Raw genomic sequence first — 24,089 nt, 5'->3', positions numbered from 1 at the left:
TTGGGACGTTGTGCAACACAGGTGCTGTTAGAGCAGTGAGTTAGTGAAGGGCAGATCAAAAGCGAAATTGTGTGATAGAGAAGATGTATACGTGGTATTTTGCAGGCAGATGCTGGTTTTCTCTGCCTACGCTCTAACCTGTCTGGAAGCAGTTGCTGTATTAGCAGGGCACAGTGCCTGAGCTCATGCCCCATGCCTCACAGAAGGGCTCATTGCCTGCACTTTGCCATTTACCTATGGCGTTACGGCTGCCATCCAGCTCAGAGCGCAGGCAGGAGCAAGTCTTGGGCTGCCAGCAGATTAGGTATTGCAGGCACACCCAGGATGTATTCTTTCTCCGAGGTGTGCATTGCAAACCTTCCTTGAGTTGAAAGTACGCAGAGGTACAAAGCACAAAAGACCGAAGTGGAGGAGGAATATTGCTGTGGAGAGCTGATGTCGCTGCTGATCAGTGCTTTTGCAGCTTGCGTGGTGGTGGCAGTGGAGGCAGTTGTACGCTCTCATATTTTTGTTTTAACTACCAGCTGCTCTCAAGGGCCTGCAGTCTTCGTAATAATGAGGAACGTGGGCACCTGTCGAAGTAGCTTGCAGCAAAGAGGTGGAGCCAGCTCTCCACGGATCACTAGAAGTCTTCAGTATTTCTAAATGGGGCCCGTGCAGCTCAATTTGAGATGCGCTGATGCAGGGAGTAATTAGCAGCACAACAAAGAGTATTTTTTGTTCATAAACATGGCTTTTATTTGGTGGCTCTCCTCCTAAAATCAATGGCTGAACTTCAGTTTCTCATCAAGGATTTTGTGAGGTGATTAAAAAGTACTTGTTTTTTCTTAACTTGGCACGTGGCAGTTCCCTGTGTAGGTGGTTATTTTTTCAGTTATACTGTTTGCTGTTATTTTTCATATTTATGACAAGTTGGTTCTTCCAAAACCCTGAAGGACAAATCCTTCTGATTAACCCAGCTCTCTCCTTTGCTTTCAAATCCGTCTGTGAGCTGGAGTGTTAAACTCTGGAGGCTTTTGTCATCTGGTTGATAGCATGCAAAAAATTCTGGAAATTGTGTGTGAGTGATGTTCTGTGCATTTAAGGTCAAACATCCTTAAAAGCAGAGGCCTCGTTCTCGTTATCTGTGTCTGTAACTTGAATCTGGTGAGCAGCCTGTTTGTACAGTTGCTGCATAGTTGTTTTTAGGTTCATATTGGAATCTTGTGCATGGATGACAGTGACTGAACCATGTCAACTTTGATGTGTCAGATATATCAATGACTGTGATGTTTACAGCTGTTGTGCCTTCTCTTTCACATTCCATCTCACAGCAGTCTAGAGCTGCTTGTTAGGGATTGATCATCCTTTAAGTGAAATGACCTTGTTATTTCACTGCTGTCCTGCACGTTGCAGTAAATCATGGGTACGTGTAACACCTTTTGCATTAAGGTGTATTTTTAATACTTGCACCATTACTCTGTTTTATGCAATTACAAGTATGAGCATTTATGTGTTCACATTCATGATAAAGCACTTTGAAGAAATTAGCATTTTATATTCCGTTTGGAATTAATGGAGGAGGGGAAAGGCTCATAGTTAGCAACCTGCACTACAATGCATTTGTAGTATCCTCACTACAGTGATGTTTGAATTGCTCTGTGCCTTTTGAAAGCACCTGTAGCACTGCCCATACTACAGCCAAAGAGTTCGTGGTGTTTTGCTTTCGATCCCCTCCTCTCGTAGCTCCTGCAGCAACCTATAAATACACAAGCAGAGACCCCGGACAAATTTATTTTAGGTAAACTCAAGCAGGGCAGCGGGAGCAGGAAGCATTGATTGGAAGTGGGGCACTCTGTGCAGGAGCTGCACAGTCACACAAGGGCCACGGTGCCTGGGGAAGGCTGGCTCCTGGAATCCTGTCCGGCCGGCAGCTGTGTCGGCCTTATACAGATATGGGGCAGCTGCAGAGCCAGCTGTCGTTTGGTGTGAATCATACGGCAGGGGATGCTGTAAATAGACCAGCGTGGGGTAATCTAATACCTGGCAGCCTTTTGATTTTTACTGCAGGCCCTTTCCCTCGTTCAGATAATTAAGGGGAATAATTAGTGAATAAAGAGAGGCGCAGCTCAAACAGTTGTTCCAGAGAGTCTCAATATTTAAGTTTTGCGCACACACAAAAATTTCTGAAGGTTTTCAGGAGGTTCGGATCCTGCTTCTGTTAAAGGGAAAGCTGCCAACTTCAACTGACTCTTTCACCCTTTTAGTTTTGAATGCAGAGAATTCTGTACTTCAGCAATGTAAAACTCACTCAGCCGCCGTGCACTGAGAGGGAATGGAGGTGGCCTGGCAATGGTTTTGACTCTTGGTGACAGTACACAGTTCAGTGCAGACCTGTGAAAAGACTGAAGATGACAAGTAAAACCTGAGGACAGGGTCTGGAATATGAGACTGATGGTGTCAACTACAGACGACTATATTGGAGACACGAAGTCTGGGGAAGTGCTCCCAGCATCCACTCCATGAGCCACAAAACGTTGCTGATCTCCTCAGCAACTGTTGGTGCAAAGGATGAGGAATGCAGTGTGAAAGTACTGCTGTGGAGCAAGGGCACTGCTGAGCCCCGAAGCCCTGCATTAATCAGGGATTTGTTGGGTAGAAATGCCCAGGGGAGGGGAAAAATGAATGTGCTGAATCCCTTCTGCTGTGAGAAATGGAAGAAGCTGAAATGAGGGCCTTCAGTGTTGGAGCCAGTGTGGAAGTCCCACTGGAGGGAGGAAGGGAAATATTTCACTTTGGCTGCCATTTTACAGCCTTGCAGTTGGTCAAGTGTTAGGAGGGGAGTTCTGGCTCTTAGGGCTGAATGTGGATTAGTCATTTGGTGTGTGTGGGTGGTCTTTTGTGATGTGCAGAGTAGCCCTTTGAGTAGGAGCAGGTTAATACAGAGATGATTGTGATGATCAGTTTGATTTTCAGTTTGTTGCTTCTGAAGTAACAGACCAGCGGGCTTTTTTCCTCTTCCCAAAACGGCTCCTTGATTTTATATTCATATATATATATATATATATATATATATATATATAAATAAAACAGTATATATATATACTGTTCCAAATAGGAGCTCATTAAAAAAAATATATATATATATATATATATATCTTATATATATATATATATATATAAGATCCCATTTGGAACAGTTTGTGATGAATAAGTGAAAATTCAGCAGCTGGCTCTGTAATGTGAGAACTGTCCTCAGCCTTTGGGCTTTCAAAGGTTCTGCTTACCATCGATGCAGTGAGAGGGGGGAGGGTTGAAGAAGGAAGAGAACATTGCCATAACATGCACACTTTCTTCTCTTCCCCACCTTGCTCATCTACAGTGCTCTTTTGTCTCTTGACCTTTGTTTTCAAGGAGGATCTTCTGAAAACACTCTGTGCTAATAGATTCAGCTCTGTAACACGAGAACATGAATTTGCTGGTGTAAATTTTGCCTCTTGAGTTCTGTGTTCATTCCCAACATAGAAATGTATTCTAAAGCCTCCTTACCTTTCTGCAGGTGCTGGAAGATAACGACTATGGTCGTGCAGTGGACTGGTGGGGATTAGGAGTTGTGATGTATGAAATGATGTGTGGCCGGCTCCCTTTCTACAATCAGGACCATGAAAAGCTCTTTGAACTCATCCTTATGGAAGAGATTAGATTTCCACGCACTTTGTCACCTGAAGCAAAATCTCTCTTGTCAGGTTTGCTGAAGAAAGATCCTAAGCAAAGGTGAGGCTTTTTCTTAATACTGGTGTTTTTGAACACTCATTCCCTCAGAAATAGCTAAATAAAACAAGGAAATACGTCTTTTAAAGCCTTCACAAAAACGTTAGTAACTGTGCTGTGTAGAGGTGTGCCTGTGAAAGGGAGCTGTCTTTTTAGACAAGTGACTTAAAAGTGGCCGTTCCTGTACTGCCATTTAAATGATCCATATCTCCACCATTGAGAAGCAATTGAAGAGGATTCTGCACAAAGGAGACTGAATGCCAGTCTTTTTGTCTTTAAAAATGAGGAAGGTATTTTGGATGAAATTGTGAATTTGTTTTTAACTGGTTCAAAATTATCATTCACCAAGTAGAGCTTAGAGATGTAGCACACAGACCTGTTCAGATTCATCTTAACTTTTGACTCAAGCTGGCTTGCAGATGGCAACATGAAGCAGTTTTGTTGTTCAGAAGACCGAATTTCAGAACTCTATGGCTGCCAGCTATAGCTTTGGACAAAGCAAGTTAACCTTGCTTTTGGTCATAACTAATCTGATCGTTGCTGTGAATTATCAGCTGCTCTACAGTAATTGTTTTACCATCTATCCAAGTTCAGGCTGCTTACAGTAAGCTTTCTGAATTTTCTGTTCAGTCTGTGCCAGTGATCTATCATCCTGCTTTGGACAGCAGGTGGTGGTGTTCGTACTGTGTTTGTGGTGGAGTTCATACTGTGCTTTAATCTACTTTTCCCATTTCCTCCTTTTGTTTAAAAAAAAAAAGTAGCCTCTGTCTTAATACCAAACAAAAACAACATCAACAAAAAAGAAAACTCCAAACCCTTAATGGCTACCAAACAAAACATAACAAAAAATAGAACAGGATCCAAAAAGGATGTTGACCTTTGCACCAAGGGTAAACATCAGTCTGAAAACCTGCTATCTTGTCAGCCCAGACTCTTTTTAAACAAACGAAAATAGTGACTCTGAACCTTCCCACCATAAAAGAACCCAAGCTAGGAAACCTTTCACACGAGATGTAAGTAAAATGTTCCAGTTTGCTTTCTGATGTTTGTTAAGTTTGTGCATACACACACACACATGTAATGTGAAAATGCTTTTTGCCAGTTTGGGATTTCTTAGAGCAGGGATTTTTGTCATGAGAGTGGACTCCCTCCATCACTACTTTTGACTGTGTGATGGATGAGCAACCCTCTGGTTACCCCGCCCAGCAAATGTGGCTGCAGCCCCTGCCAGCAGGATTCCTGTCTAGGAAAGTCCTGGGTTAAATACAATTGTGACCCTCTTGTAGCTTATTCAGGTGGGGCCTTTCAATCTCTGGAAACACAAGCAGCATCTGCTGTAATTTGTTCTTAAAGGAGCATCTCTGATGGACCAAACTACAATTTGTTTACAAACAAAGGACGCCCACTTGTTTCTAATTGCAAGGTTTTTCCAGTGCCAATAATTACTCCACAATATGCTCATTTTGTACAAATAGCCACTTCTTCACGTGTGTCTTCAGCAGGCTTGGAACCAGTGATGCTCTGATATGTTGGACAGATGATTTTCATGCTGCTGATAGAAATAACTATAGACTAGAGAAGCCTGCACACATGCCTGCACCTTACTAATTACACTCGTGCCTCCCAAGCTTTTTGGATTGTGGACCATTCCTAAATACTGGTTTCTCACCAATTGCTGTTCACTCAGCTTTTTAACTGCAGTTGGGATTCTGCAGTGCACTGCAGTTGGTGGTGTTGGGCAGCAGGGAGAGCTGAGCTGGGGGCACTGGGGGTGGCAGTCCTGAATCCTGCCCTGCCCTTGTAGTGTTATGGGTTTTACTGTCAGCTGTTCACACAGTGTGGTCTGTGTTGGGGCGCCTGGGAGACGTGGTGATTGACTCATGATGAGGTCATTCAGCCATGCTAAAGGAAAACACCCAGATAGCCACAGAATACAGTCAATTGAAATTAAATAATGTGCAGCAGTCCATTTCACATTAGCCTGGTGATGATGTTTTGGGGAATTTGTGTAATTCAACAGAAATCCCCTCCTCAGCAAAGCCCAGTGATTGGCAGAAGTTGGCTTCGTTGTAGTGTCTGTGGCAGAAAACATCATCACTGGCATTTCAGGTACTGCTAGTGGGCTCGAGAGTGGGACAGAGAAGATGAGCAAAAGGAAAATGAAACAGGGACATATTCTCCTTTCCAGTAAACCCTCCCCCCCCCCCCCCCGAAAAAAAGTTGAAATAACAAAACTCTGCGTAAATCGTAAATGAATAATGACCAGAGTTGGTGAATTAAATCTTACAAATTACCTTTTGTACGTAAGCTGGAAATAGAGGAGCAGTCTTAGCATTCTGCTTTCAGTAATAGCAGCTCCCAAGCATATGGGGAAAATATGAAGAACAATAAATTGCATTCTGCTTTTAATAATGGCTGTTTTCTAAATTTGGTCATATAAAATCCATTTTGTAAGAGAAAAGGAATTTTGAAGTTTCTTTTGGGATTGATATAAGTTTATTAATCTTGTAATGTGAGCCTTAATTTTCCTAAGAAGGAAAAAACCTATTCTACAAATACTTCCTTTTATGTGACCTGAAATTCTCCTTTGCTGCTTTGTGACATAGATCACATGGAAGGAGGTAATCATAGCATATTTGTACACATAAAACAGCAAAGTTGGTGGCATTCTTATTATTCTTTATCTAACTGTAAGGTCTGCAACTTGTGAGCGTGGGCATTCATCAGAGGGCTCCATGTAGATGGGCTGAGCTTAAGTGTGTGGGTGCACTGTAACCAGCAGAGTCTCGGAGGCACTGAACCTTGGCAGGTTTTAAACCTGAGGGATCTCCAAGGCCGTTTCCTCTGAATTTTGATGCTGTTTTCACTGCATCCCTTTGTGCTCCCCAGCACAGAGCAGGGTGGCCTCCAGTGTTCAGCCTCTTTCCATGTGTTTATCACAAGCTGCTTTGTTTCATCAGTTCTGCCTTTGGTGGTGCTATGGGACTTTGCCATGCAGGAAGTAAGAGGAGGAAGACCTGTTAGAAGGTTGGACGACTGCACAGAGCTGCAGATGTCTGTGCTCTCTGTGGTTCTTTGCTATGTGAAGGATAAGCAGCGTGAGCAAACCTGCTCTCAGGTACAGCGAAGTCAGCAGCCCTTGCAGCTATTGGCTTTGGAAAAGGTGGGGGTGACAACTGTAAGGACTGCAGACCCCCCTGCTTCCTCTGCAATAAGCTCTTGAATAGCTGCTCCTGTTCTGCAGCACGCTTCATGTCCTGTTGGCTTGCAGAGCTTTGGCATCACTTGTGACAGGCATCTGGTGTCTGAAACTTGTTTGCTGCAAGTACAAAAAAGTTGTCATCTCCAGAAGAGCCTCAACATCCTGGTTATCCCTTGAACTGCTCAGCAGGTCTGTGCACATTTCACCAAGTGCTGTGAAGGGAGGCTGAGCTTTAGCTGTTGTACGTGGTAACATTAGTCACATTAATAACATTGCTACTTCACCCTGAGTTGTTCAGGATCAGTCTGGATGTGAGTTTGAGAAAACTCAGGCCAGAACTTCTCTGTGCTGCTGGCCCCAGGCAAGCTGGGTAGGTGCAATTCATAAATATGTGTCTGTGTCTGCTAGAGGTCTGTGAGGGTAAGGACCATACCAAGGTACAGTCCTGCTCTCCCTTCCTGACAGTATCACAGAAGCTGAAATAACCATCTGTGTGCTCCAACCCGGTGAACACAAGGAGCTTTTGCTGAGCTGCTGTTCCTGAGCCCAGTGGATGTATTTACACTATTCAAGAACCATTTTAAGAGGTGGGGGGAGTCAGAGAACTCACATGAAAGCAAAACAGCAACTAAACTTTGGAGTCCCTAAAGCTGCGACTGTCTTTTCATGTGAGGATGGGGCACATGCAAGTGTGTAAGCAGCAGAAGTCTGTAACCTGGAAGTATGGCAGGCTTTTGCCCACAGTCACAATCTTTAGTGGCTTCCAACATTGGTGAATCAGGAGATGAGGAACGGGATGGTTGGGCAGGCCAGAGTGAACATGGTTGCTGCTTGCTTCCCTGCATTGGAGCCCTGCTGCCCTTATGGTAAAAAAAATATCTGTGAAACAAGAAGTTCATGGGATGTTTTAAAAAACTGGAATAGACCTGGGTGCTGAGTGCTGCTTACCTTTACATGGACGGGTAGAAAGCAAAAAAAAAGTCCTGTTACTTAATAATTGTAATCATCTGGTCTGTGATAACAGTGCCTTCATTGTTGAGCATCTGTGCATATGCTGTGTTTATAATATACATCTCTACAATGACCATATACATACTTAAAGTTTTGTAAATAGTTTCTCTATGGTATGATAGCTCTTTGCCCTTGGCTTCTGGAATACAGGCACTTGTGATTAAATGATTAAAGTAACCTGCAAGTAACACACAATATCATAACAGTTAAAAGTGTGGAAACGATTTGAATTTAACAATAATGGTGTATTTATAAATAATTTTCTTCTTGGAAATGAAGCACGAAACCAGAAGGTCTCAGGTTTTGAGGGAAGTTAAATTAATAACAAGAAACATTCAGCAGGTCCATTTTAAGGAGACCAATTTGGATTAAAAAAAATAAATAAAATGTTTTTCAGTCTCTACATGTTCTGAGATATTTCCTTGTATATGGTAAGCCTCAGCAGCCTTTTATTTTTGGGTTCTCTTTATACAGATTTTGGTTCTGTTTGAAGACTTAGACAAATAGAATTTAACTTCACTGTACAGGAGTCTTGAAAAAGTTTGCTGTTCATGCTGTATTTTTCTTCAGTTGTTGCATATTCTTACAAGGAGACAAACTTGTTGGGCTTTCAGTTCTCAGCATGCTTTTTGCATTGGATGCTGACACGATTTTATTCACCCTGAGAGGCTCTTTTCATAATAATTCTGAAAAACATAAGCGTATTTTGGAATAAGTTCATATCCAAAACACTTGTTTTCTATCGTTTTTCCATTAGATTTGAATGGGTTTGTTTAATATTAACAGTTTTTAAAAGGTAAGTAAAACATCTGGGGTTTCTCTTGGCCTTTCCCTGAGTGTGTGTTTGCCCTTCATGGAACAAAGACTCATAATAGATAATGTATTCTCCAAAGCACTTGTGTATGGCTGCAATCATCCAGCCTTTCTGCATACTTGTACAAAGCAGTACTTGGGTTCTTCGTAGCTTTTAGTCACTTCATAACTCCCAAACTTAGTTGCTGGAGTGCAGCCTGGTGCCATCTGGGAGTAAAGAGGAAAGAACCGATGGATTCCACCCTCTTCTTCACTGGCCATCTTCATCTGCACCAGGGAAGCAGCAGAGGAGCCTGATATAGACTTGGCAAACCCTCTAGACCTGCAGGGAACCAACTGAGGGATGATTACTCACAGATTTTGTCTCTGTTCCCAGGCTACCCTGGCGTTTGTCTCTGTTCCAGGTGGCTTTGCAGCTGTATGCCATGCTGGCACAGAAAGGGGAGAGCCATCGTCCAGCCTGTTGTGGCCGGGCTCTGGGGTGGGCTTGGGCTTGCGCTGAGATTTTACAGGGGAGGCAGAGCGTCCTTCAGTGCTTTGTGACTTGAAGCCTGGCAGTCTGTTGTATGTTGCACTGCAGGTTTCCTGAAGAAACAGAGACAGGCAGACCCCTTAGAATACTGTGCCACTGAATGGAAACAGGGCCAGGGAGCAAGCATGGGTGCTGAACTAGTAAGCCTTGATCACCTGGAGCCAATATTCCAAGCCCATAAAATCAAGTTAACTTTTCAGTTTGCCAATGGCATTGGGATGGCAGCAGGAACAGAAGGCTCGCAGATACCAGAGGTCAGACTGGGTGAACAGGGATGGCACTTCTCGTGCTCGAAAGCCAGAGTGTCTCTTCACCTTGTTATCCGGCATAAGTCTCCTGCTGATGGCTCAGTATGTGTTTAGTTTTCACAGTGCATTGTCTTTGTGTGCAGATGTGGTTCAGTATTTCAGAGAACACTTTAACCTCCACAGCAAAATTTAAGCATCTGTTAGCTCCAGACTGCAACTAAACTGATTACGTCTGTAAGCTGTGTGGACAGTTTTATTCTGGAATAAAAATGCTTTATCTTGATATACCTTTAAGTCAATAAAACACCCTCTGTGCTTTCTTGAAACTGAAGAGAAGGAAGGATTTGCATACAAGATGATATTATCACTGCAGTTGTCAACTGTTTTCTTTAATGGAAATTTAAAAATGGAATTTTTTAAATTTTTAATGGAAATTTAAATCAGATTGCATAGATCAGTTTGTCTTAAAAATCCTTGCTCTCTCTTAAGCATCAAAATCAAATTCAGTTTTACTGCTGCCATTGCTCTGCTCTTGAAATCTCTAAGGGGTAGTCACTTGTTAATTTAGGAGGAGGAGGGAAGGCCAGGTTGCTCAGACCCTTACTTGCAGTATCTGCTCTAGGCTGTAGGACAGCATCCTTTCTGAGGTTTAACAGAAGCCTTAATTACATACTGCGATTCCTTAGTGTGTTTTCAAACCTTTTAGACAAACTGTGTTGACATCTAAAATAGACTGTCCTGCAGGCCTTGCAGAAAAAACAAATGTGAAGCAAATGCCAGAATTGTTATGTAAACTCCAAATTTCTTCAGTACCATTTAATAAAAATCATATGAAGAAAAAATAACTGTATTCAACCACTTCTTTATTTTGCCCCAAACAGGTTAGGAGGCGGTCCTGATGATGCCAAGGAGATTATGCAACACAAATTCTTTGCTGGCATTGTTTGGCAAGATGTGTACGAGAAAAAGGTACTGAAACAACTCTTCTCCCAAGGTGAATGGTAGCACACCTCAGATTTTGTTGCCTTTGGTACGGTACACACAAGTTCTCCGCAGAAGAGGTTTGCAATTGTTTTTGTCAAGGCTGAATTGCTCCTTGCTTCTTAAAATGCTGTGGCTGAATTGCTTCAGAACCAAAGGTTTGGTTTGTTTTTTTCCCTGCATTGAGAGAGAAGCCTCTCTCAATAAGAGATGGTTTCCTGTGATTGAATAAATAGGCTATAGCCAAAATTGCTTCCAAATGTAGATGCTATATAAGCTTTTGAAATAGCATTTCCTGTGAATTCCTGTTGCCGTTTCTTGCTATCAACTGATGTATCCCTTGTGATTTATGGAGCCTGAAAGTTGGGAACTGCTGGTTCCTGAGCATCTGGAAGCAAAGCTTTGTAGAAGCAGAGTGGAAGACTGGCAGTGCCATTCCCTTTGTTTTTCTTGTCTTGATTGACAAAATCAGGCTGAATTGAGCAGGCACAGTGAAGTACAGTCTTTTGCATCAATTCAAGACTAAGACGTGTGTATCTTTGGTGAGAAGGAATGTTGTGAAGTGTCGCCCTTCATGACCCACTGAGTTTGTAGGTGTTCCAGTGAGTTTCATCAGCTGTGTCTGTCTCACTGCCCCTTCACTCCCAGGTCACTCAGTGCACTCTTTTGGGATGTCCCTGTTGATGCTTTTGATCTGCTGTTGTCCTCTCCCATTTAACTCATTTAACTAAAGCTTAGGTCTGGTGATTCAAGGCTCGCATTTACTGATGCCATATGATCTCACCCAACCTCAGTCTTCCCTCCTTTCCCTCCTTCCCCTGCAGCCCCATGAGATACCAGGTCTAGTTGAATCTATCAGTAGAGTTCAGTTCTCCCTCCAGTTGATGAAAGCAGGCAAGAAAGGAGTTCTAATTCCTTGGATTCTTTTGGTAAAACTAATGCAGTGCAATTTTTGTTTTCTTAGAAAGCAGAGAATGACAGCACTGCTTTCTATACTGCAGTAAGAGAATTGTCCAGTGCTTCTATACAAAGAGAGCTCTGTTTCCTTCTTGTTCACTTCCTCCTAGATTTGTATGACTAAAAGGAACTGAAAAATTAGAAAGTAGCTCTTTGTGCCTTGAAAGCGTATGAAGCTTTGAGATCTGTCCTTTCAAAATGTCTCTTGCAGAGTTCCATGCAACCTATGAGGTAGGTTTGGGCAGGAGGGAACAGTGTGACTTGTGCAAGGAGGCTGGATTCTGCTTTTGTTCCTATTCCATCAATACTGCACCTGAAATTGGATGTAAGCTGTTATCTATTATAGAAATAGCCGTGCTGTGTAAATGAAGAGATTTCATACAGCCCATGAGCAATTGCTGCCTGAGTTCTGGGTGGTCCAGTGAGGTTCTTGCAGCATTTACCTGAAATGCAGCATGATGGATAAATCTGCAATTCTGTCAGCTGCCTGGGGTGGTTGTGCACTCAGCTTGGTTACCCCCCATCTTCGGAAAATGGCAAATATGTTTATGAGTACAGGTTTAGGGTACTCAGGAACACTTGCTTGGTAATTAAGCTTTTTGGAAACAGAGCTGTGTTTTGAGTTGTAAGCGGTTTTGAATAACTGAGGTTGTCCCAGGAATGTAAAATATTCATTAGACTGTCCTGGAGAAGTGCTTATATTTGTCTCTGGTGTAACAAAAGGTGCATTTCAATTTGCAGTGCTTTGCCCATCCACAAGTGAGATGTATGCAATGCGATGTTAATCGCAAGCAGGTTTTACTGGGCTCTTTTGCCTCTTAAGCCAGCATAAGCCTGCGGGTATCAAGCTGGTCTGCAGCAGTGGGAGGCTACAGGTGGCACCTCTGCTGGGTGAGCTGCAGAGCTATTGCAGTGACAGCTTTTCAGTAAAGCAACATATTTGCTTGCTAAAGCCAGCAGTGTAGCTTTCTGTGGCTTCCCCTCTGTTTCCAGCTTAATGTTCTGAATTTGACAGCTAGGAAAAGAATTTTGTCTTGTGGGTGCAGCGTAATCTGTCTCAAATTGCTTTTAACAGATCCTAAAATAAAAGGAAGAAATGATCCAGGCAGCAGTCGCCCATTACACATGCGTTCTGACTTAGGGCTGCTGCTCCAAGTCGCTCTGATGTGCACAGTTCAGGTGTCTGCTGCAGTGCCCAAGTCCTAAATCACTGTGCGCTGCACAAAGCAAGCCAGAGCGGCTGGGAGCTCTGCCATGCCCAAAGCACCCTGGGCTTGAAAAGGACAGACCGAGCTTCATGCGCACATGCACGCACGGCTTGTGAAACAGCATACACAGGTTCACTTTAAGGTAACAGGCAGAAAACTGCTATGAGGAGAAAGAATAGAAATGATGTGATAAATAATACTCATCCTCAGCGGGGCTTTATGCGTAATGCTGCTGGTTTGACTTGATCGGAATACTGTTATTAGCATGACAATGCGCACCATTCCCTCTTCAATAGCTCTGGGAGGACTGCGGGGCGCAGAGGGACTGCTGCCTTTGGGATATCCGGTTTCCTTTTCCGTTTCAAATTCGGGACATAAAGCCCGACCTAATTTTTTTTACAGAAACATTTGCCAGGCTCCTTGAAGCCATACTTGGGAACAGAGAGCAATTACCAATTAAAAAAGGGTGATGAATACGTACTGTAATTTTGCTCTCTTCTATAATAAAGATAGAATTTGTATGTCCCTTAGTATTTAAAGATTGGTTTTAAACTGCAGAATGCTTCTTTGTATTTGGAAATAAAGCCATATGTGTTGATTACATTGCTTAGAGGCTTTACACTGAAAAAGAAGGGGCTGTATTGTCGTGTGGGAAAGTCAGAGCAGTGCTGTTAGGTGCTCTCAAAAAGAAGGCTAATGAGGAGCTTGAAGGCAGTGATTTTCCTATTAGCTGACTTGCCAAACAGATGATTCTTCAGCTTTCCTCCAGCTTGGATCTGAAGGTGGAAAAGAGATCCTTTTGTACGTTCAAGATATGATGATATTTTCCAGGTAGTGATTTCTGCCGCTCTATTTGTGCAAGAGCAAAAGTGCATCTCAGGGTCACTGCTTAATTCCAGTCTGAGCCATTTACCACTTGCCCAGATGAACCTTTCCCTGCGGTTTCAGCTTGGAAGCCATATACTTCCTCAATCACGCTCCAGAATTGTTGCCTGGTGTGGCTCAGCGCTATTAAAAGATGGCCACATTTAACCCCAGCGGTGGGCGACCCGAAGCCCAGCTGAGAGCTGCGCGTGCCCTCTGTGGGCAGGCTGAGGGCAGTGTTTACATCGTGTTCCTCGTGTATCGTGCGGCGGGGAGGTGAGCAAGGTCTGAATCCCACATACTTTGCCCTCCAAAATTGTACGTGTTCCAGCTCCGTGCATCTGCGTGCAGCCGGCTCTGGCACCCCGCTTCCCAGCCTTTCTTCTCCTCCAGCCCCGTTCAAGCAGCTCAGCTCCATCTGGAGTTCCAGTTGCCAAGGCTTGCCTATGTACACATGAATGATTTCTGGCCCTTCTGCCCAAGTGCATTTCAAGAATGGGACCCGAACAGTGCTGTAACAAGAGGATGATGGTTACTGCTGCTGCTTTTATTTTTATTTTTTTGTAACACTTTATTTATTTAAGTTCAGCGTTTACATCAAACTGCTTCTTGGGGATTGGGAGCGTAATGCTTAATGTAGCTGCTGCTGTGACCCACGTTCTCCCAAGCTGCTGCAGTCGTGTTTTGAGCTGCTGGGGCACAGTAACTGTAGTTGGAATGTTTTTGTGAATGTTATCACCCTTATTCCTCAGTACGGGAGAGAGGTGAGCCTATTGGAGCGTGTCCAGAGGAAGGCTGTGAAAATGACCCAAGGAGGGGCAGGCTGAGAGAGCTGGGGCTTGGGGGAGATCTTTCAGTATCTGAAGAGGGGCTGAAAAGGAGAAGGGGATGGACTCCTTAGCAGGGTCTGTTGTGACAGGACAAGGGGAAATGGTTTCAAACTAACAGAGGAGAGACTTAGACTGGCTATTAGGAAAGTTTTTTACAGTGAGGGTGGTGAGGCACTGGCACAGGTTGCTCAGAGAGGTGGTGGGTGCTCCGTCCTGAGAAACAGCCATGGTCAGGCTGAATGGGGCTCTGAGCACCTGATGGAGCGTGGGTGTCCCTGTTCACTGCAGGGGAGTTGGATTAGATGGCCTTTAAAGGTCCCTTCCAACTCAGATGGTTCTGTGACTTTTTGCAAGGATTACTGATCCATTTGCAGTTGCTGGTTCTTACTCCTTTTCAACCTCCTCGAGTGTAAATCAGACTTGGATTTGCATATAATTAGGAAGAGAAGCAGTATGTACTGTTCATTTTAATATCTTACATGTATTTTTTACTTGAAGTGACATTAGGAGTGTAGGATTTTCTTTGTACAATTAAATTCTAGAAGTGCAACGTCTTAAAGGCCTCAGAAGTGCACACCTAGCCTTAATGCATGCTGTTCCTTTTTTATGGACTGTTGGGTTTTTTTGAAGCCATTGTAGCTTATAACCATGCTTCAGATCCTGCCTGCTTGAAACAGTGCTTCGTGAACCTGGAAACAAACAGTATCTTTCTGTTTTTCATAGCTTGTACCTCCGTTTAAGCCACAAGTTACATCTGAAACAGATACAAGATACTTTGATGAAGAATTTACAGCACAGATGATTACAATCACTCCTCCTGACCAAGGTAAAGTTCTCCCAAACATTTTCTGCTATCTTTTCCAGACCAATAAAAACAATTTGCTGTAAGGTTATTTGTTAGAACATGTGCAAAAATGTGTGAGCATCTTCATGTATTTGACCAAGAATTTGTCTGAATTCAGAATCAGTGTGAAACTTTCCACACATCTTTCCTGCTTAAGAAATGGGAAACTCATTTTAAAAGACACTGAAGTTATTTATTCTGTTGTCTTTTCAAAATCTGCATAGTCCTCTGCTGGGGAAAAAAGCTCTGTCCATGAGCTTTGCTGCGTGCATCTGTTCACACACTGGGTATATGCAGTCAGTTGAGTCTGGGTTAATGTCCGTTCTCAGTCAGTCTTTCATTCTGATGGAGCATGTTCAGTACTTTGAAATAGCAACTGCCAAAGATTCAGAGCACTGGATGTGAAGTTAAGTGATGAAAGCCCCTAGCAGTTTCAAATAGAAACCCAAACAACCATTTGCACAGTGAACATAAACTCAGGATCTGCTCCTATGCCCAGTGAACAGGGAGAGATTTCAGACTTGATGTCTCTTTGTCTTTTCCAGCTGTGGAAGAAGAAATCAACGCTGCCTTTTCTGAGAGAGATTTACTGTGTGTTATCTCCATGTTTGTTTATGTAAAATAAAAAAAGAACCAAATGTTGTCTAACGGGTTTGTTCTGTTTGTTTTTCTTCCTCCAGATGACAGCATGGATTGTGTAGACAATGAGAGAAGACCTCATTTTCCTCAGTTCTCCTATTCAGCCAGTGGAACCGCTTAATGTTTTGCAGTGTTTTCCCATTCAGAAACAAAACAGACTGCATTTTGGGGACCTTACTTCAATGGACACTAGAGAACTTTCTATATTATCTGAATTACAAACTGTGTTTGTATTACGATTTAGATGAATTTGTAGGAAGCCTCACAGATTCTGTATTTAAAACAATTCTTTGATGCATTTTTGAGAAGGAAAACAAATCCATTCTTAAAGTATTACGTCAAGGCTCTTATGCTGAACGACCATAGGTTTTTAAGAATATGCACCAAAACTGTTTACTTTAGAATTAATTAAGGTATTCAACATATCAGCAACTCTAACCAGAACATCCCCTTGTTTTATTTATTTCATACAGTTCATTGTCTAAATATAGAATCTGCACTCTGAACAATTAGATTTATATAGGAAGATATAAGACTTTAGTAGTTAGTGCAATAATAGAAGCAACAAAGTGAACAAACTCTGGAGGATTAAGGTTCAAACTCATTTTGGACAGCAGTTGAAGCGTCATCCAGCTCCAGAAAACCAACTATAGGAACAGCATTAATGGCCTCAGTGAGGTAAATCAAAAAGCAAAAGTTATTTTTGTTATAACATCTGCTACAAGACATTACATATCAAACAGAATCCAGTGGAATCTGGTCCATTGCTACATAGCACAGATGAGTGTTCCGTTCAGGACAGTGCATTTAATTGTTCCATTTGTGTAGGTTAGGAATACTTCATAGGATTGGCTTCTCAGAACATAGAAAATGCTTACTTTACCAATTAATTTGAACTGCAACAACACAGAATCATCCACTTTCACCACTGTATAAAATACCATGCAGGTCTACATGAGAAACCACCTGAAGGAGCGAGTTATGCAGACAGACGTCCGTTTTGGCACTGAAGTAATGACTTGTTGCCGCTTTTTTTTTTAATGAAAAGATATATGAATATATATAAACACTTAATGATTTTTTGCATCATGCCAGATCATTTCCTCTTTCTTGAGTGTGCGTTAAAGGTATCAGCTGACAGTTCACGGTGCCTTCTCACTCTTGAAGATTCACTTTACCAGTGTTTCCCATGTATAAGAAAAAAAAACTAGGTTGGAACTTCGTATGTGTTTGAATAATAATGGTGTTCAAAAAGTGAATTTTTTTTTTTGTTTCTTCATTTTTTTTTTAACCTTAGTGGAAAAATTCCCCTCACCCTGTTTTTGTTGTATCAATTTCTTTGTAATTTTCATAAAAGCAGTCTTATTCTGTCTCTCCTGCGAATGAATTTATTCCAATGTAGGTTGCGTTCTCTTAAATTGCTTTTTTGTGTTTGTTTTTGTTTTTTTGTTGTTCTCTTGACTGTATAAAAAACGATTCCATGTACCACCATTAACTAGCATTTGATTTTTATTTGAAAAGGAGTATATTGTGAACCCCTTTGCTTCCCCTTTCCATCAGAGCCTGCTGCATTTGCACAGAGAACCATCATCTTGACTTTTTTTTTTTAACAACGTTCAACTCTAGTATTTTTACTTATGATATGGAAGTTTCCCTCCGAATACTTAAATAAAAATTGCTTTAACACGTTAGGTTCTTATTTATTGTAGTAGGAGCCTTCTGAATCTGTACAGATGCAACAGTTGCTCCTGTTTCAAGAGTCGGTGAAGGGATTTTAGCTTTTCTGTCCCTCCCTGGTTGTTACAACTCTGTGCTGATTGTGGTGTTACGACAGTTTTGGTACAGTTTGGTGAAGTGAAATACGCCCTGCTGTGGAATCACTCGAGGGAAAGGAGGACGGGCCTCTCTGCTGTCCTCCCAGTGCTAGCAACAGTGAGTTACTGAGGCCCCAAACCTAAAGGTATTTCTGTTTCAGTCACTCTGGCCAGTGCACAACATATAACACTGTGTTTCCTTTCTAGGGACTGGTATTAATCACTTCTGGGAGCCAGTTACACAAGGCTGGAATGTCCTTTTTCAAATGAGAATAGAGAGAAAAGTGCAAGAGCATCCAAGAACAACTGTAATTTGCTTCAAACTAAGCACAGAAGTTGCAACCGTTGTAAGCCTTTAAATGTCCAAAACATTCTTTTGGTTCAAGGAGTAGGCTGTAATTCTCAGTAGAATTTACTGCCTGTTTTATGCAAAGATGGAAAGTGAAAGGAGGATCTGTCTGTAGAGTATACCTTAAATTGATGCTGGACTGCCCATCTCTTAACAGCTTCTTCCTTTGCTTAAACCTTCATCTGAATTTGCAGCCAGCTCAGGGATGAAGTCCAGAGAACTCTTCTGCAAGTCTACCAGCCCTGACAAGATCAGAACGAACGTCCTTCGTGCATCCAAATGTAGACAACGCTAAGGAGCAAAGGTTACCACAATCTGCCCCAAGGAAAATGTGTTTTTTCAAATGCAGGAACAGATGAGGATCAGGTCGGTCTGTTGAGGTGCTGTCTGAGAACAGTGTTTTTTTTTTTGCTAGTTGTTCCTATTCGTTTTTTGTTTTAACTTCCATATCTACGATGGAATTAAGAGGGCAAAACGTCTGTCAGAAAGTCTGGTAATCTTAGCACTGCTGGCAACAGTGAACTGAGGGCCACTCCTCAGCACAGGGTCTTCATTTCACCTGTGGTTTTTCAAAGCCTGTTGTCTTGACTGAATACTCACCCGCAGCCTACTGCAGATATAAAATATGTTCTTTAAGTTTTGATTGAACAGAGAAAATGAGAAGAAGCTGATATGGTACTGCTGTCTTTCCCTGGCACAAGTCTGTGAGCTGCCTTGTTCATCTCATTGCTTTCATATAGCATATGCAGAAACTGCTTAAATCTCATGCATTCATTTAGCTGGTGTGTTTAAAACATACAAACAGAACTTGTAAAACCGTCAGAACCTCTTTGTTCTTCCCTCTGGCACTGACAAATGTCATCGTGTTCTTCTGTTATGCATTGCAGCAAAGATCTTATGATCCCATTGATCTGACTCTAGTGTCTTTTTCAGTGTGTGTTCTTATACTGTGTATGGTCTGCTGTTGACCAGGCCACCGGTCCTCCATGTCACAGGTTGTTCCTGTGTTCCCTGATGCCTTTTCTCTGCTACTGCTTGAAATACTGATAGCAGTGTCTTCTAGCTCCTATTTTTTTGTGCAGCTTTTTTTGCATTCATTTTTGTACATGGAAGGAATGCCTCCAGACATCTTCTAAATTATTGCTTTCCTGATCTCCTGCTTAATCTCAAGTTGTCCTTGCTGTGATGTCTTCTTTCTCCCTGCTGCTTATTTTTTGTCTGGTTCTGGGTCCTTACCCCCCAAAATGCTGGCAGAGCTCAGTGTAATGGGGTCCCTTTCAAGATGAAGATGGTGCATGCTGAGTGCTACGCCTCCTGAATGCAGAACATTGCTCACAGGTGTGTGCTGCAGCCTGAGAACCTGGCTGTAAACTCAGGCTGGGAGAAAACAGGAGAAAAACTTAAATTTGCAACAGTATAAAAGCAAGCAGCGTTTCTCTGTTAACTAGGAGCTAACTGCAGTCCAGAGACACGGTCAGCTGAAAGCTGCTCGGAACATGCCCTGCTGCTACTTGGGGCTAAGAGACTTTGGCCAAAGCCAGGTGATACTGCAAATCCCGTTATGTGTCCTGAGAAGTTACAGTCTCGTCAGGTTTGGCAAACTGTTCTTTCTCTAAACTGGCACAGGACTGCTGTGCTTTCTGTGCAGAGCTTTGAATGCTAAACTGACCTCTCGCATCTCACAACAAAGCGAACTGCTGCTTCTGCAGTTTTCTTTCTACATCGTCATCTTTCCATGAGCTCCACGTGCACTCCAGCTGCTGCACTGCTCTCATGCAGGCCCAAAGTTGTACTGTTTGGATTTCCTCACAGTTTTCCAAGTATTTTTTTTTTTAGATGGGAGGTAAAAACCTTCCTTGATCGTTTGAAGTTCCCAGATTTTACCTCCAGCAGCAGGACTTATTTAGGATGGAGGTCTGCAGTGGGAATGTAAGCCCCAAGCAGCTGGAGACGCAGAGCTTGCTAACATGAAGCGCCTGTGAGAGTTGTGGGGGTTTCTGCCTGAGAAGTCTGGGAATTGGTAAGTTAGGAGGAAGGTTTGATCTGCTTCGCTGTATCTTAAAGAGCTTTGGAGGTAAAAACACATTTGAAGAAATGAGCATATGTGAAAGGATCTTGTTTCTTCAGCGTTGCAAATGAGTGTGTTTGTCTTCCACTTTGAGCTCAATTTTCTTAATAACAGGGAGGTTAATTGCCACTAGAAGTAAAACGGAAAGAACATACAGTGCCTATAGCAAATGAGAGCTTATTATCCCAAATGCAGCTGAGTGTACAGACGTTTCGTAGTTCTGTCTAATGGAACATATGTCGCATTCTAATCAGGTGATGACTGGTTGCTCTGTGTTTGAAATCATTTTAAACAAAGCCGTTTCATTACAGTAGTCCCTGCGTGCCTTTTCCCTCTCCTCTCTCTTTATTTGGGTAGTTATTTACTGCTGGTCCCCATCGTGGTGTTGTGCACATGGTGGGCCCTCCTTTGGGGACCAGGTGAAGGACTTTGTGCGTGACACCTCTGCAGCTTTCCAGCGCACTCTCTGCTCAGTTCTTGGTTTTTCCCTCACAGAGAGGTTGTTTCACGTGGCTGTCTGCACTGAGCTCAGTATTGGCTCCCCTAGAAATGGACTTTATCAACACCTTCCTGTATTAAATGTAAGCCCAATCATTCTGTTTATATGATTTTTTGCATTTTTTCATTCGTGTTCCCTATTCCATTGCCACACCTGTTGTATTTTGCATCTTCCACTGGGTCTCTAAGTGTGTTTCAGAAAGACTGCTGCCCAGGCTGCTCTTGCTGTGTTTCCTGGATTCTGATGGTCGTTACGATTCCACACCTTTTTTAAGTTAAATATTCACCCCACAGAAGAGACAAAAATCATTTTGACTACAAGAGTGGAAATTAATCACAGAACCAGATGAGATGCAATCCTACCACCGGCGTGATCTTTTTTTATGGACTCCCCACCATCGCATCTCTTTACATTATTGTGTCCTTGAAACAGGAGAAAACCTGTTTGGATGTAATAAAAATCCTTATCAGTGTGAAGGTGGTGGCAGGTTGCTCAGAGAGGCTGTAGAGTCACCATCCTTTGAGCTGTGACCCACCTGGACAGTGATGCTCGGAGCAACCTGCTTTTGCTGACTGTGCCCTGTGTGTTTTCCTATCTCCAAGCCTGAATGTGTTTGATTGTTTGTTTTTTCTTTAAACAACAGCAAACTTTTCTTAGGTATTTGCTAAGTTGGTGATTTTAAAGAATGTATGGATGTGCAGAAAGAAGACAAACCCCTCTGTGAATTGTAATAATGAGATCAGTGATACTGTTTTTAAGAAAGATGGTTGCTGCATGTAGTTGACTTTCCATGTATTATAATCTGCTACAATTTTTCCTTCTTCTGCTGTTCCTGGGGAAAGGAAACCCAGAAGACTGTAATATCTGGTGACAATCCAGTAACGAGTACAAAGTGAAACTGAATGAAAACGGAGTGGAAAGAGCAAGGTCTCTTGCTGCAGATGGAAAGTTGCAGAGGAAGGAAAGTATAAAAACAAACCAAAAAATGTACTTATGTACACAGGTGAGGTTTTCATAAATTTAATGTATAACTAAGACAAAGGGCTCAAACTTAGTCCCTCCTTGTAGTTGATTGTAAAGCTTGAAGTCACATTACCTTTCCAAAGTTTTACTTTCTGTGCTCGTTGGCTCAGCTGTTGAGGAAGAGCAAATCAAAGGTGACAGCTTGTTGTTTAAAATGGCCTTCCTTGGATTTCTCCTGCTCCCTTGGTCACCCCACAGTTGTTATTTTTTTCAGGTAATTTTGAGAAACCTGTCATTTCTGTTCTATTTGTCAGAGATAGAAAAGCACCGGCACTGACTGCTGATGTTTCTGGGTGATGGTGGCAATGGTATCTGTGGTTCTGCTGTGTGAAACAGTCCTGTCAGCTTTTCCTTAAGATCAGTGCTGGTAATTTTTTGTTGTTGTTTTTGTTAGCAATCTCTTCGTTGTGACAAAACACAGGTGCGCATTATGAGAAGCATCCTGGTTGCCTTCTTAAGTGTGAAGAACACCGTAGGTACAAACGAACCCATTTTATAACAGGCTCAGCTGAAATGCATGCAGTAGCAAGACGTGTGCACGTGTACAAGGAGCATGGGATCCGAGCACACAGACTGGTGGAGGCCCTGAGCGGTGGAGAGCTGCTCGAGGGGAAGGCTGTAACAGCACAAAGAAGCTTCCAACTCCCCATCTGGAAAAATCCCCCACAGGAGCACAGGCAATGGCAATGCCATCTGTCTTCTGCAGAGCACATCTCTCTTGGGAACAGAAAAAAGCAGGCACACGGAGGTGGGCTCTCACTTCCCCACCACACCGAGACCAGTTTTCTCTATCCTGTCCCCTCTTCCTCCTTTGCTTACTTTTAAGTAAGTTTTATCTGAGTACCAGTACTCTTCCTTTTGTCTTTTGATGCTTTCCTTATGATAACTTTCCTCCTTTCCATCTCTTTGCAGCATACAAGAAGCAATGGTTTTCTTCCTTCTCTTTTTCCCTATCTTCACTCCGTTGTTCTTATTGCCTTCTTAGCCCGTTTCAGACCTTCTGCAGTCCCTTCTAGAAGGTGTGTAAAGTAAGAGATATTGTGTCAATTTAAGTAATTAATTTCTCTTGGGCAGTGCTCTGACCTTCAGGTCACTGCAGAGACTTCAGGAACCCCATATACAGTTAAACTCCATTGTAAATGGTATAAAGAAGCTGCTAGACCTCTGGCCTTCATCTCAGACAAGTGTGGATTTAATGAGTGTAAGGAGTTATGCTAAAGCCTGTCAGTATTCCTTCTTCCACTGACGCTCTATGGCACGGTGCATGGACTGGAAGAAGGCTCTGACCATAGGCTGCAGTCCCTGCTGCTTGTCTGAGTGTGCTCACTTTGCTACAAGATGTACAGTACTGGAGACTATACAGTATTTAGCTTCAGGCAGGGATTGAATCTCATTTGGATAGTGCAGTTCCTTAATGTGGAAATGGAATGAGCTGAATTCTGTCTCCTGCCCAAACCCTTAGGAACCACTCTAGAAACCTTGAGGATAGAAGTTTACTGTAGAATCCTGTGATGCATTTTGGCGTGCCCTGCTGACTCAACCAAAGGAAAGATTACATCTCTCCTTGAGTTTTAAAGTCATTTGCTATTTTGATATTTTCAATATCAATTCTGCTGCGTAAGCACAACTAGAAATCAGTAGGGCAAGAAGAGGAGGTAACTGCACCTTCTGTCATTCGTTTATTTTCCTTAACAGATTTAGAAATGTTTGTTTCTTTATAAGAAATCTGGTCATTCCTCACTGCTTGGCATCCAATTCTATTCCAGAGTGAGAGTTCCCTAAATTGAGTGAATTTAAATGTAAAACATCCAGGAAAAGCCAAAAAGAACACTTGCATCCTTTATCTAAGTTATCTGTGGTACAAACTACAGAGTTTCACCTATCTTACCTGCAGTTGAATCCCTGATAAGACGTTGACTGAAATTCATTCCCTTTAATTCTTTAAAAATCTCATAAACTCCTAAGAACCCTTGTCAATCTGGGAAACTAACACCAATCTTCTGCAGCGTGCTCAGGTTCACTGTGACAGGCTGCAGCCTGCATATCCTGCTTTAATCTGCTCTTCCAGCACCATGAAAGGCCTGCAATCAGACTCAAACAAATATATAAAGAATTAAACTCCCAGAGCACAAGACTTAATCATGTCCCTTCCCATCCTACTTCTGCTGCATGACTGAGGCTGTGTTTGGCACTCCTCCCTCATCATCCCCTGGGTACCCACTCAGTTTCTAAGAGGAACTGTGGAGAAGTCCTTCCAGGCAGCTCTGTGGAAATTGCCCACAGAGGGAAGGGAAGATTCTGCACCCTATTCCTGGATGATACAGTCCTATCCTCCAGTTGCCCTGCTTGGCTCCAGCCAGTCTGCAAAGCAGCTTCAAAATAAAATCGAGACAAAATACTGTATATATCGTCCTATCACACACACCTTATTTAGGCAGCTAAGTGAAATACAAACAT

General features: G+C 42.6%; 1 protein-coding gene across 2 annotated transcripts in view; it reads left to right on the top strand.

Annotated features, from left to right (window-relative positions):
• Nucleotides 1-17,565, top strand: part of AKT1 (AKT serine/threonine kinase 1) — a 71,255-nt gene extending 53,690 nt beyond the window's left edge. For both annotated transcript variants that reach the window (XM_052693855.1, XM_052693856.1), the window contains exons 11-14: nucleotides 3,539-3,753; nucleotides 10,438-10,525; nucleotides 15,120-15,222; nucleotides 15,921-17,565. In XM_052693855.1, the coding sequence (XP_052549815.1) occupies nucleotides 3,539-3,753; nucleotides 10,438-10,525; nucleotides 15,120-15,222; nucleotides 15,921-16,000 (486 nt within the window). In that variant the 3' untranslated portion in view covers nucleotides 16,001-17,565. The remainder of the gene's footprint in view (nucleotides 1-3,538; nucleotides 3,754-10,437; nucleotides 10,526-15,119; nucleotides 15,223-15,920) is intronic.
• The last annotated feature ends 6,524 nt before the right edge of the window (nucleotides 17,566-24,089 follow it).

The sequence above is a fragment of the Tympanuchus pallidicinctus genome, unplaced genomic scaffold, assembly GCF_026119805.1.
Source record: "Tympanuchus pallidicinctus isolate F22 unplaced genomic scaffold, pur_lepc_1.0 scaffold3, whole genome shotgun sequence".
NCBI lineage: Eukaryota > Metazoa > Chordata > Aves > Galliformes > Phasianidae > Tympanuchus > Tympanuchus pallidicinctus.
Note: the sequence above shows the minus strand (reverse complement) of the source record. Positions and strands in the feature narration are given on the sequence as shown.